We start from the raw sequence: 14,116 nt of genomic DNA on the forward strand, positions 1-14,116 counted from the left end.
CTTCACACTTGGTTATCTTGGATTCTCCAGTATCTGCAGTTCCCATTATCTGTGCCCTAGTGAATGTGTTGTGATTGACTGATGTTTAGCTACGTTGGATAAGAATAGTCTGCTTTTGGTCTTTCTGACCGTGAAGCAATGCAGTGGTCATGAAGATAACTTGTAGGTTGTAATATACCTCTCACTATCCATTTGATAAGGATATCCTGACCTTCTGCTCCCACATGCCAAATATTCAGTTGTTGATGGTGAATGGTCAGTTCACCTGTTCTTTGATCAGCTCGGTGTGCCAGGTAAGTATGTACTCCTAATCTGGAACTAACATTTCTCCTTTCTAATTTCTCTCAGGCTGACCGGAAGAGATACAAAGAAGAAAGTACAGATAGCTTGGATGACACGAGGGCAGCAGATTTAGCCTGGCAAAAGCACAAACTACTCAATGAGTCCATTATTGTGGCTTTGTTCCAAGGCCAGTTTAAGTCAACTGTACAGTGTCTGACTTGTCATAAGAGGTCCCGAACATTTGAAGCCTTTATGTATCTATCTTTGCCACTTCCATCATCTAGCAAATGTTCTCTCCAGGTAAGATATTTACGCAAGCTTTACAGATTATTTGTTCATTGCTTTTGTTCAAAATTTATATTGTTCTCATAGTGGTTGAGGGTGGGGTAGGAGTCAGATGGAAAAATTGCAACCAATATGGTTAGGCTTAATTGTGGTCCTGTTGTAGTTAAATTTCCTGCTGTCATGCTTTTCAGATGTAAATCAAGGAAAGCCATTTTGTTAGATCATTAGATAGGAAAGAATGTGCCTGTGGATGTGAACTTTGCACAATCCACTTTCTTCAGGACAGAGTCAAAAGATTCTAACTGTAACTGAGCCCTGTTGTTGACCTCCATGCCTGCCTTGTCCCCAGTTCCCACCGCCACAAAGACAGGAATATTAAATGCTTGAGCTTATTCTAAGGTTGCAGTCATTGAAAAGTGAGATTGTCTTTTGTGTTCTTTTCTTTTCTCTCCTCTCCCCTCCCTAGCCCAGCCAGATGGTGCAGCTCTGACTGACTGATTAGGTCTGATTGTGACATTGTGATTTTGCCTGTAGCCTGGCCTGTGTCCTGCTTCTTTAGAAAATAAGAAGCTGTATTTGTGGCTCTCAGATTCTGAGAGTTCTTGTGATTGTGGTAATAATGTGAGTTCTTGATTTTGGTTGTTATCCAGCAATCTGTGTTGAATGTGCGCATGTGGTGGAATGGTAACTCAGTTTGTAATGGAGAGAATAGCCTGCTGACACTTATTAATTGGAACCTGCATTTACTGAGCAATTTGTCAGGGCATCGCATTGCAAAACACAATCAGTGGATTTAGTTTGAAGGGATGTTGTAATGTAAGGAAACAGTGAGCAAATAGTACTGAAGTGAATTACCTGTGGTCATGTTTACTGATTGTAGGTGTGTTGGCTGGGAGCTTGTAAGAGGTCCCTGCCTCATTCATAAGACCAAAAGACACAGGAGTGGAAGTAAGGCCATTCAGCCCATCAAGCCCACTCTGCCATTCAATCGTGGCTGATGGGCATTTCAACTCCACTTCCCTGGACTCTGCCCATAGCCCTTGATCATTGAACATAGAACATTACAGCACAGTACAGGCCCTTCGGCCCTCAATGTTGTGCCGACCTGACATACCAATCTGAAGCCCATCTAACCTACACTATTTCATGTATGTCCATATGCTTGTCCAATGATGACTTAAATGTACTTAAAGTTGGCGAATCTACTACCGTTGCAGACAAAGCGTTCCATTCCCTTACTACTCTGAGTAAAGAAACTACCTCTGACATCTGTCCTATATCTTTCACCCCTCAATTTAAAGCTATGCCCCCTCGTGCTCGCTGTCACCATCCTAGGAAAAAGGCTCTCCCTATCCACCCGATCTAACCCTCTGATTATATTACATGTCTCAATTAAGTCACCTCTCAACCTTCTCTCTAACGAAAACAGCCTCCAGTCCCTCAGCCTTTCCTTGTAAGACCTGCCCTCCATACCAGGCAACATCCTAGTAAATCTCCTCTGCACCCTTTCCAAAGCTTCCACATCCTTCTTATAATGCGGTGACCAGAACTGTACGCAATACTCCAAGTGCGGCCGCACCAGAGTTTTGTGCAGCTTCACCATAACCTCTTGGTTCCGGAACTCGATCCCTCTATTAATAAAAGCTAAAACACTGTATGCCTTAACAGCCCTGTCAACCTGGGTGGCAACTTTCAAGGATCTGTGTACATGGACACAGAGATCTCTCTGCTCATCTACACTACTGAGAATCTTACCATTAGCCCTGTACTTTGCCTTCCGGTTACTCCTACCAAAGTGCATCACCTCACACTTGTCTGCATTAAACTCCATTTGCCACCTCTCAGCCCAGCTCTGCAGCTTATCTATGTCTCTCTGCAACCTACAGCATCCTTCATCACTATCCACAACTCCACCGACCTTAGTGTCGTCTGCAAATTTACTAACCCATCCTTCTACGCCCTCATCCAGGTCATTTATAAAAATGACAAACAGCAGTGGACCCAACACCGACCCTTGCGGTACACCACTAGTAACTGGTCTCCAGGATGAACATTTCCCATCAACTACCACACTGTCTTCTTTCAGCAAACCAATTTCTGATCCAAACTGCTATATCTCCCACAATTCTATTCCTCCGCATTTTGTACAGTAGCCTACTGTGGGGAACCTTATTGAACACCTTGCTGAAATCCACATACACCACATCAACCGGTTTACTCTCGTCTACCTTTTTCGTCTACTTCTCAAAGAACTAATTCCTTGTGAGATCAAGAATTTATCAATCTCTGCCTTGAAGACATTTAACGTCCCAGCCTCCACTGCGCTCCTTGGCAATGAATTCCACAGGCCCACCACTCTCTGGCTGAAGAAATGTCTCCTCATTTCTGTTTTAAATTTACCCCCTCTAATTTTAAGGCTGTGCCCACGGGTCCTAGTCTCCTTGCCTAACGGAAACAACTTCCCAGCATCCACCCTTTCTAAGCCATACATTATCTTGCAAGTTTCTATTAGATCTCCCCTCAACATTCTAAACTCTAATGAATACAATCCCAGGATCCTTAGCCATTCATCATACGTTAAACCTACCATTCCAGGGATCATCCGTGTGAATATCCGCTGGACATTCTCCAGGGCTAGTTTGTCCTTCCTGAGGTGTGGGGTCCAAAATTGGACACAGTATTCTGAATGAGGCCTAACTAGAGCTTTATAAAGTCTCAGAAGCACATCACTGCTTTTGTATTCCAACCCTCTTGAGATAAACGACAACATTACATTTGCTTTCTTAATCATGGACTCTACCTGCAAGTTAACCTTTAGAGAATCCTGGACCAACACTCCCAGATCCCTTTCTACTTCTGCTTTACGAGTTTTCTCACCATTTAGAAAATCATCCCTGCCTCTCTCTCTCTTTTTTAATCAGCATGGGGTTCTTCATACCTGATAGGTCAAGCAGGTTGTGCCTTAATTAATACCTGACTTGGAAAATCAAGAATGCGGTACTCCTATGAATGCAGTGTTCTATAGTGTTAACCTGGAAAATTAGGTCAGAATCTTGAGAGATGAGGGAGAAAATTATAGGAAAGGGAAATCATTTAGTGGAGGCCTTTAATCAAGAGCATTGCATGAGATATGTTTGCAGCAGTTAATTTCCACTTCAGTTTTGTGGACATTTTTGTTTTACTTTTTCTTGTATTTCTGTATTGTTTAATGTTAATGTGAGATTTAGACCAAATTGACATTTGAATATATTATTCTGAAAGGATTTATGGGTGAGTGCACCATTGTGACAGTCGTGGAGAGTTCCCAGTCTGCTGCTGAGGATAGTGGTGGTTCATCTTTCGTTGTTAAATATAATTTTAGTTTTAATATCTGGTTCCATTAACGTGTCACTCCCAGGGATGAACATGTTAATAACACAAATTAGTTCTTAAGAGGTAGAGTTTTAACAAAAGTCTTGATTATTGTATCCAATGGATTTAATTCAAATTTTAATCAAAATTGACATTGTGTTTTGAAGGATTGTCTCAAATTGTTTTCCAAAGAAGAGAAGCTGACAGACAATAACCGATTCCACTGCAGCAATTGCAAAGCGCACAGGGACTCAACAAAGAAGCTAGAGATCTGGAAACTGCCTCCGATCCTGTTGATACATTTAAAACGGTGCGTTTCCTTTAGTGTGGTCACAGTTCTGACCCATGAGAAAATGCCCTGTATCCCAGGCTGATCTGTTGTTAGCTGTTCTATGACAAGGCCAGACTGGTGTCAGTGCAATCAGACTGCCTGCTTGTATCAGGCCGTGTTATGACGTTTCAGCCAAACTGTACTTTTGATCACTATCGAATCTTCGAAATTGAGAGAGAGATTGCTTGGAAAGGGCAAGGTTGCTGGGACTTTGATACATAGTCAGAGACTGATAGGTATGTGCTGGGTGACTGAGACAGTAGATGGTTCATGCTTATGGACTGTAACATGAGCTATAAGCTTCCAGTGGGAGGAAAATGTTTGTTTTTTTATGTAGATGTAAATCACAAAACCGTAGAAAGCATGAGAGCTATTCCTTCCACATTACTACAGCAAGCACAATTAACAAAGCCAAAGATCTAGTGTCAATTTGCTAAGCTTGTCTTGCTCAGTATTGTCTTGTACTGTATCTCATTTCTGTTGTAATTTTCACAGATTCTCTTATGAAGGGAGATGGAAACAGAAGCTGCAGACAAATGTTGATTTTCCATTGGAGAATCTGGACTTCTTCAGCTACATAATTGGCCCCAGGAACAATGTGAAAAGATACAATTTATTTGCCGTGTCGGTAAATGGATATATTCTCACACTTCTTACAATTTACAGTTTTTTTTTGGGTCATGGTTAGTTTGGCATAAGGGTTTCTTGTAAATCTAAGTCACAATACTCAACATTTATCCAATTGATTGCACTGGGATGAATTTTACCCTCCCAAAGTTAATGTTAATAGTTTTCCTGTACTCTTAGCCACAATCTTTCTATTTTCCCTATTTACACCTTTTAAAATAAAGCTATTTCTGCTAGCTGGTTTCTATGCCCAGTTTTGATATTTAATAAAGTTCAAATCACCTTTTCTCATCAGCAGAGTTCAGAATTTAAACAAATTGATGAATGCCAGAGAAGTGGTAAGAGCTGATGTGGAATAATTGTAATGCTGTATTTTAGCAAGGTTTTGAGGTTTGCAAACTCTACTTCTATCTTGGGGGTGGTGGGAGGGGAGACTTGAGAACTTGTGCCTGTGGGTTTGTATTGTGACATTCAGACAGAACCAATAACTAAAGTTGGAAATTGTTTAGGTATGAGTTGAGGACAAAAATATCCTTGGACATCTTGAAGAGAACAAGAAATGAAGTCATCCAAATAAAAGGTGGAGGAAATGGTCCCCCACCGGATGGACATGGCTGGATCTGAAACAATTAGTTTATAGCCAGGCTGTCTTGTCTGGTTGCATAAGGAGGGAGAAAATACAAGGTGTAGACTTTAAATAGATCGGAGGTCATCAGAATAGTGTACTTTAACGTTATTCATGCCCCATTTCAATTTCATTGTGTGTTTATTTTGTATGTGCTTTGATCAAGGTCTCTTGTGTTCAGAGCAGGTGGGTGGAGTTATTCTAAGCAAAAAGCTCTCTTGCAGCACAGCCATTGGGTACGGCTCTGCCAACTCTGCAATAGTGTAGTTAGTGCCACAGTAACATGGCTAGTTTCCATGACACATCTGAGTAAAGGAATTTATAATTAGGAAATAAAGTTGACTGGAAGTGGATGGTGGCAAGATATTTTTGCCATTGCTTGAATATTCTGTGACATTGCACAGAAGTGTATTAGGTGACACTAATAGTTCAGTCTATTTCACAGTAAATTCTAGAAAAAAAATGACTAAATGAGCTGAAAATCTGCGTTCGTCCACAGCGGTTTCTTGAATATTGCCATATTTCAACAATTCCTTTATACATTGGGGGATTCTGTAATTTTCTTTCAAACTCAGGCAGTTTGTTATTGGAAAACAGCACCTTAAGTAAAATGGCTTTTATTTTCTTTGCCCAGATGTTATGCACACACTGATGATTTTTTAAACAATTTTTTTCTTCCAGATTCAGTTACTGGTAAAGTGTTGGAAAAGGTTATAAAAGAGAGGATTTATAATCATCTAGAAAAGAATAAATTGATTAGGAATACTCGGCACGGTTTTGTGAAGGCTAGGTCGTGCCTCACAAACCTTTATTGAGTTCTTTGAGAAGGTGACCAAACAGGTAGATGAGAGTATAACGGTTGATGTGGTGTATGTGGGTTTCAGCAAGGCATTCGATAAGGTTCCCCATAACAGACTATTGTACAAAATGCAGAGGAATGGGATTGTGGGAGATATAGCAGTTTGGATCAGAAATTGGCTTTCTGAAAGAAGGCAGAGGGTGGTAGTTGATGGGAAATGTTCATCCTGGAGACCAGTTACTAGTGGTGTACCGCAAGGGTCGGTGTTGGGTCCACTGCTGTTTGTCATTTTTGTAAATGACCTGGATGAGGGCGTAGAAGGATGGGTTAGTAAATTTGCAGACAACACTAAGGTCGATGGAGTTGTGGATAGTGATGAAGGATGCTGTAGGTTGCAGAGAGACATAGATAAGCTGCAGAGCTGGGCTGAGAGGTGGCAAATGGAGTTTAATGCAGACAAGTGTGAGGTGATGCACTTTGGTAGGAGTAACCGGAAGGCAAAGTACTGGGCTAATGGTAAGATTCTTAGTAGTGTAGATGAGCAAAGAGATCTCTGTGTCCATGTACACAGATCCTTGAAAGTTGTCAGCCAGGTTGACAGGGCTGTTAAGGCAAACAGTGTTTTAGCTTTTATTAATAGTGGGATCGAGTTCTGGAACCAAGAGGTTATGCTGCAGCTGAGCAATACTCTGGTGCGGCCGCACTTGGAGTATTGTGTACAGTTCTGGTCACCGCATTATAAGGAGGATGTGGAACCTTTGGAAAGGGTGCAGAGGAGATTTACTAGGATGTTGCCTGGTATGGAGGGAAGGTTGAGAGGTGACTTAATTGAGACATATAAAATAATCAGAGGGTTAGATCGGGTGGATAGGGAGAGCCTTTTTCCTAGGATGGTGACAGCGAGCACGAGGGGGCATAGCTTTAAATTGAGGGGTGAAAGATATAGGACAGATGTCAGAGGTAGTTTCTTTACTCAGAGTAGTAAGGGAATCGAACGCTTTGTCTGCAACGGTAGTAGATTTGCCAACTTTAGGTACATTTAAGTCGACATTGGACAAGCATATGCATGTACATGGAATAGTGCAGGTTAGATGGGCTTCAGATTGGTATGTCAGGTCGGCACAACATAGGGCCGAAGGCCTGTAATGTTCTGTGTTCTATGTTGAGTAGCTAATTCTATCATTCTTTAGTTCATTTACAAGGTGTGGGCATTGCAGGCAAGGCTGGAGTTCTGGTGAATGGCTGCAGCTTATATATCCAGGTGGCTTTTAGAGAATAGTTAGTTAGTTATAAATTTGTCATATCAGTACAAGACTGGGATCACAAGTAACGTACTGGTTCTGTACATAGCCATTTTTTTCCCCCAAAAGGGAACCAGCTTTTTTTTTACATGATAAGCTAACAGCTGTCTCCCTCCCATGAATGATAACTTCCAAGTTTATTTTGGTAACCAAACTCTGATTCACAATCTGCTGTACTAGAACTTGAAAGCATTTATCCAGAGTTAATCATGGCCTCTGTGTTAAACGGCATGTTATGCATCTGCTGTCAGATCTTACTGAAAACGAAGTGAAGAAAATCAGAATCAAAGAGAATGGGAACTGCAGATGCAGGAGAATCCAAGATAACAAAGTTTGGAGCTTGATAAACACAGCAGGCCAAGCAGCATCTCAGGAGCACAAAAGCTGACGTTTCGGGCCTAGACCCTTCATCGGAGAGGGGGATGAGGAGCGGGTCCTCCCACCTCAAGCCGCACCTCCATTTCCTACCTACTAACCTCAACCCGCCTCCTTGACCTGTCCTTCCTCCCCGGACTGTCCTAACTCCTCCCCACCTATACTCTCCTCTCCACCTATCTTCTCCTCTATCCATCTTTGGTCTGACTCCCCCTGTCTCCCCATCTCCCCCTCTGAAGGGTCTAGGCCCGAAACGTCAGCTTTTGTGCTCCTGAGATGCTGCTTGGCCTGCTGTGTTCATCCAGCTCCAAACTTTATCTTATGAAGAAAATTGGATCTGGCTACCACTCTGAAATCTGTAATATACAGGGCTTATTGGACCTTTCCATAAAGAGAAATATTGCCACGTTAACAAGATTTCATAAAAGCTTGAAAGTGCTTGGCTATGCAGTAACATCAACCTTCATAAAGTAGTTGATATTAACCGCTAGGTTTATTTTTTGAATTTGTACAGAACCATTATGGAGGACTAGATGGAGGACACTATACAGCCTACTGCAAGAATGCTGTGAAACAGCGCTGGTTCAAGTTTGATGATCAAGATGTTTCAGAGATATCACCTTCTTCAGTGAGATCATCAGCCGCCTACATTCTCTTCTACAGCTCACTGGAGTTGCGTGTGGTTGATTTAGCTACATAGCAGTGTTCAGTGTAGTGAATTTCCAAAGTGATACTCCATATGGTTTGTGCCAATATTAATAAATGTTGGGCATATGACCAAGAACATTAGCAGCATGTCCAGCTGTTTTGAAAAAGACTTGTGGTCTTGCAACGCTAGAGCTTTACCAGATGGACCTGCCCTTTGTACTTTACCAGAAAAATGATTTTTAGTCATGTAACATTTAACTGCCTAATTAGAATGATTGAGTGTCAAATATCCTGTTCACTGGTCTGTATTTGTAACTGCAGTGGTTTGAAGAGCCAGAACATATTGCCCTTCACAAGATCTTTGTTACGCCACAAGGCATAAATCTTAAATGATTTGTTCCTGTTCGAAATGGCCTTTCTCAATTATATTTAAATCTTTCTGTACTGTGAAAATAACCAGAAGTAATCTGAATAGATGAGAATGTATCTGTACATAATGATTGCAGACTTGCACAAATTGTGTATGTGTATATAATATATAAATAGTTTTAAAGTAATACTCGTATTTGAAGTAACCTTGCAGTAAAGGTACTTTAATGAAGATACAGCAGATTTATCTCAAAAGTTATATTGCAAATTAATTATTTTCAGACTTTTGCAAAAGGTGTGAAATGTATCAAATATACTTGCCTTTAACAGTTCAGGTCTGAACAATCTCTTGTTAATGGGGTGATCCTTGATCTTCGGTTTCTAAACTGTTACTGTGTAACTGCACAACTATTTGTTTGATCAATCATTCATTTGCTGTTTGCAATGCCATTGATGCTTGTAGGAAGAAATTGAGAGCTCATTTCTACCTTTATATTTGCATGTCTTTCATTGCTCAACATTGACAGGACTTCCAAGACTTTGTAGAAGTTCTTGGATTCTTTGCTTTGAAAGATCAGAAAAGCTAATGAAATGTTGGCCTTTTATATCATGGGAGCTGGAGTGCAGTGCCCAGAGCTCTGGTTAAACCTCAGCTGATGCACTGCACATTGTGTAGAATATATTGGGCTTGGAGGGAATGCAATGCAATACAGATTTACTAAAGTATACTGATCTGGGAGGATTGAGGACTGTTAGCATAGAATAGGTTGGTATTCCATACAAGGTTAATGTAAAATCTAGTTGAGGTGTTCTAAGATGTTAAGGAATTGATTTGGTAAATGGCAATGACTTCCTCTATTGGGAGAGTGCAGAATAAAGGCTGATTTCAAGAAGTGCTTTTGCACAAAGGATATGGGAACTTGTTGCTCAGAGCCATTTAAGACAAAACATGCCCCATGTTTGTAAATGGTAAAGGCATTACAAAACTAAAGCAGGTGCATGAAACTAAAGTTTAGAATAACCATTGCCAGATTGAATGGTTGAACACTCAGGAATGGGAGGTCCTTCTCTGGTTTCTTGGATCAATCCTGCCTGATACCCCATTCTCTGGTTTTGGCTTTATATCACAATAGCTGGAAGCAGAAATTCAGGCAGGTGAGAGATTGCACTCAAAGCATACCTTTTGACTTTTGAACATCACTGAAGAATTATTTTTGCCAGTAATTTGTTCAAAGACCTCAGGGTTGTTTCAAACTATATTGATTTAGTATGGTCTGTGATCTTGCAAACGATATCTATGTCCTAAGCTCTTTTAGATCAATGCATCTCAGGGTTTCTCTTACCAAGGCCACTGCTACATCACAGTGCACCTTGTAGGCTCACCTACATTTACCTTCAAAGAATAAAAAGAATTTTGTTGTATTCCTCCCAGTTTGTCATCAAAAATTTCATGATGCTGATAGCTTGCAACTGAAGTTAATTGCTGTTTGGAAATTCCAGTGAGCTTAACTTGTTCTTTCACACGTTAATTTCCTTTTAAACCTACTTCACCATAAAATGCACTGCAAAATGCAATCTAAAATTAATTTCAATTAAATTAGCCAGGCATTTAATCTGAAAACTGTCACCAAACTAAATTTATAATTCCTCCTTCATGGATATTGGTTTAGAAATATTGCAGAAGTAATCAGGCCTGTTGCTTTGAGGAAACATCAGTCACTTTTTTTTACAAAATTTGGAGAACATCACATTACGTTAGTTTCATTGAATGACAGATGTTCTTTTAAACTGTCCCCTTCCCCCGTGCCTAAATGTAGTATTGCTACACTAATATTACTGGTGAAGTGCTGCTGTCACACAGTCTTGATACATTTTTGATCATTTGCACTGCAACAAATGTAGCTGGTATTGCTGCAAATCTGTGGTTCCACAATAAATATCACACATGGGAATGCAAAATAGGGGAAAGAAACTGGCTAAGTATCTAAGGAAAAAATTACTTAAGATCAGATCTAAATTTTTATTTCGCGGCTTGTACTGTTTTCTGTTGATATTTAACCAGTCTTGCATGAGAAACTGTGGCCCTGTGCGATTGACAAGTAAAAGTAAAATATTTTATATGCTTTTTCAATAACATTTTGCATGGAAATGTAGTTTCATTTTAGTACAAAGGTTAAGTGGAAACTGAATTGCCTGGCTCATTTGCAAATAATTACAATTGAGATGACGTTAGTGTTTTTAAAATTATTTTCATCTCCAGTTTGTATGGTAGCAAGTTTCATGCACAGTCCTGAGGAAGGGTCACCAGACCCAAAATGTTAATTCTGTTTTCCTCTTCACAGATGCTGCCAGACTTGCTGAGCTTTTCCAGCAACTTTGTTTTTGTTCCTGGTTTACTGCATCCGCAGTTGTTTTGGCTTTTACTCAAGCACAGTCATATGGTTGATTTATCGGGCAAACATTCCTCCACCTATTTCTGCATCTGTTGCATATTTTATTTTCTTTTGGAGTGCAGTTACATGTGACAGCATTTAATGTTGTAATTAACTTTGGGGTTTTTTTAACCTGACTTGACTACTGGACTGTCTTTTATTTGATAATCATTATTTTTCAAACTGCTGTGTATTATTTCACATTTTTCAATATTAAACACCATGTCATTTTTAACCCATTTGCTGTTTGTTATCTCTCTGTGCCAATCATTGTTGTTGCACTCCAGTTACATTTTTCTATGAAGTTGCCCTTGATTTATTCATTTTGAAGTGTGTGGGCAGTTAGTCAGTTGGTAGATGGAGCTTGATACAGTGAATGGTCATTTACTAGCAAAAATTATCTGCTTTTGGCTTTTTAATTTTGTTCTTAGCTTTTGTCCAACACAGTACAACCTAAGGATCTGGCTGATATTAGACTGGAGGTTTGTGAATATTCTGTAGTCCATTTAGCCAGACAGCTGCTTATTTTTTTTCTTTATTCATTCATGGGATGATGCCATTGCTGGCTAGGCCAGCATTTATTACCTAACCCTAATTGCCCGGAGGGCAGTTGAGTCAACCAAATTGCTCTGGGTCTGGAGTCACATGTAGGTCAGACCAAGAAAGTTTTCCTCCCTAAAGGACATTAGTGAACCAGATGAGTTTTTCTGACAATCAGCAGTGGATTCATGCGCATCATTAAATTCTTAATCCCAAATATTTATTGAGTTCAAATTACCCTGTATGCTGTGGAAGGATTCAAAGCCAGGTCCCCAGGACATTGGAGATAATAGGAACTGCAGATGCTGGAGAATTCCAAGATAATAAAATGTGAGGCTGGATGAACACAGGCCAAGCTGCATCTCAGGAGCACAAAAGCTGACGTTTCGGGCCTAGACCCTTCATCGGAGAGGGAGCTGGAATAAATAGGGAGAGAGGGGGAGGCGGACCGAAGGTGGAGAGAGTATAGGTAGGGAGGGGATAGGTCAGTCCAGGGAAGACGGACAGGTCAAGGAGGTGGGATGAGGTTAGTAGGTAGCTGGGGGTGCGGCTTGGTGTGGGAGGAAGGGATGGGTGAGAGGAAGAACCGGTTAGGGAGGCAGAGACAGGGTTGGTCCGGAGGGAGGAGGGTAACTTCTTCAGAACTTCTTCTCTGCCTCCCTAACCGGTTCTTCCTCTCACCCATCCCTTCCTCCCACACCAAGCCGCACCCCCAGCTACCTACTAACCTCATCCCACCTCCTTGACCTGTCCGTCTTCCCTGGACTGACCTATCCCCTCCCTACCTCCCCACCTACACTCTCTCCACCTATCTTCTTTACTCTCCATCTTCGGTCCGCCTCCCCCTCTCTCCCTATTTATTCCAGCTCCCTCTCCCCATCCCCCTCTCTGATGAAGGGTCTAGGCCCGAAACGTCAGCTTTTGTGCTCCTGAGATGCTGCTTGGCCTGCTGTGTTCATCCAGCCTCACATTTTATTATCCCCAGGACATTACCTGGGTCTCTGGATTAACAATCTGGTAATAATACCATGAGGCAATGTCCCCCATGTTGTTGAGCTGCAATTTTCCCCCTTCCTGGCAGAAGTGTTGGTTTTGTTAAATCAAATTCCAAGCTATCGTGCCTTTGTCTCTTTTCTCCCCTCTCATGCCTGTTGTCCTTGCCCAGCTAGAGGACTGGTTTTACGGTTGGCAGGTACTGTTGAAGAAACTTTGACACAGCTGTAGCATGAACCATTTGCAATAAGTTGTGCCTGTAAGTGAAGAGCATTGCATTTTAAAGTGGTTGATGTGGGTAAAGACTGCTCTGTCTTGGATGGTGATGGCTTGCTATAAGTTTTTGTGTTCTAATTCATTAGTGGAGAATAGTCTCTTGACTTGTGCCTTTTATACACTGGCCATGTCCTTGCAGCTGTGCTGTTTACGTGGCTATCAATAGTAACCTCTAGGATTTTGGTAGCAAGGATTTTCAACCAAAAAAAAAATGGTGTGTAGCTGTTCTGTAACGTAGCTATGTTCCCCAGAGAAACTATCACACTGTTTTCCAAAACACACAAAATCCATTCTGGAGTGAGACATAGCCTGGGCCTTTGCTGACTACTTGCCTGCCTCCTTTCTTTCACTTAGTCCCTCATACCCTCTCTGACTGCACTTCCTTCAGTGACCATGTATAAAAGTGTTATGTCCATGTAATGCGCAGCTCATGGATTCACTGCAGTGCAAAGTCTGGTGCTGAAACTGGTCAAGCCAGTAGCAGTTTTGCAGGATGTGTTGAACTAGATGGCACATAACTGGATGTGCAACATATAGATGTGCTGTGCTTCTAGTTAAAACTTCTACTTGGCTTAAATTAAGAATAGAAAACTAGTTTCAATTTTAATAAATAAGCTAGAACAATAACAACTTACTGACTACCTGCCCTGTGTCAGTCAGCTTTTGCAGAGATAATTAGGGTAGACCAACCTGATTCACACCTTTTGGCTAATTCTAAGTCTCATAGGCTGATTAATAATACAGCTGATCACACAATGCACCAAAGACTTTTTACAGAGGGAATACCTTTAATCCATGGGCTCGAGTCTATTTCAACAATAACAGATAAAATAACAGCATGACTTTAAGTTAAGAATTAATTACATAATTTATACAGTGTGC

The 14,116-nt window shown here is 41.0% G+C and overlaps 1 protein-coding gene across 9 annotated transcripts in view; it reads left to right on the top strand.

Moving 5' to 3' along the window:
- usp8 (ubiquitin specific peptidase 8) overlaps positions 1-11,664 on the top strand; it is a 76,806-nt gene extending 65,142 nt beyond the window's left edge. For all 9 annotated transcript variants that reach the window (XM_059639253.1, XM_059639252.1, XM_059639250.1 and 6 more), the window contains 4 exons: positions 349-582; positions 4,086-4,228; positions 4,745-4,877; positions 8,491-11,664. In XM_059639253.1, coding sequence (XP_059495236.1) covers positions 349-582; positions 4,086-4,228; positions 4,745-4,877; positions 8,491-8,676 — 696 coding nt within the window. In that variant the 3' untranslated portion in view covers positions 8,677-11,664. The remainder of the gene's footprint in view (positions 1-348; positions 583-4,085; positions 4,229-4,744; positions 4,878-8,490) is intronic.
- Positions 11,665-14,116: the final 2,452 nt, after the last annotated feature.

Source organism: Stegostoma tigrinum, chromosome 33 (assembly GCF_030684315.1).
Source record: "Stegostoma tigrinum isolate sSteTig4 chromosome 33, sSteTig4.hap1, whole genome shotgun sequence".
In the NCBI taxonomy this organism is placed as follows: domain Eukaryota; kingdom Metazoa; phylum Chordata; class Chondrichthyes; order Orectolobiformes; family Stegostomatidae; genus Stegostoma; species Stegostoma tigrinum.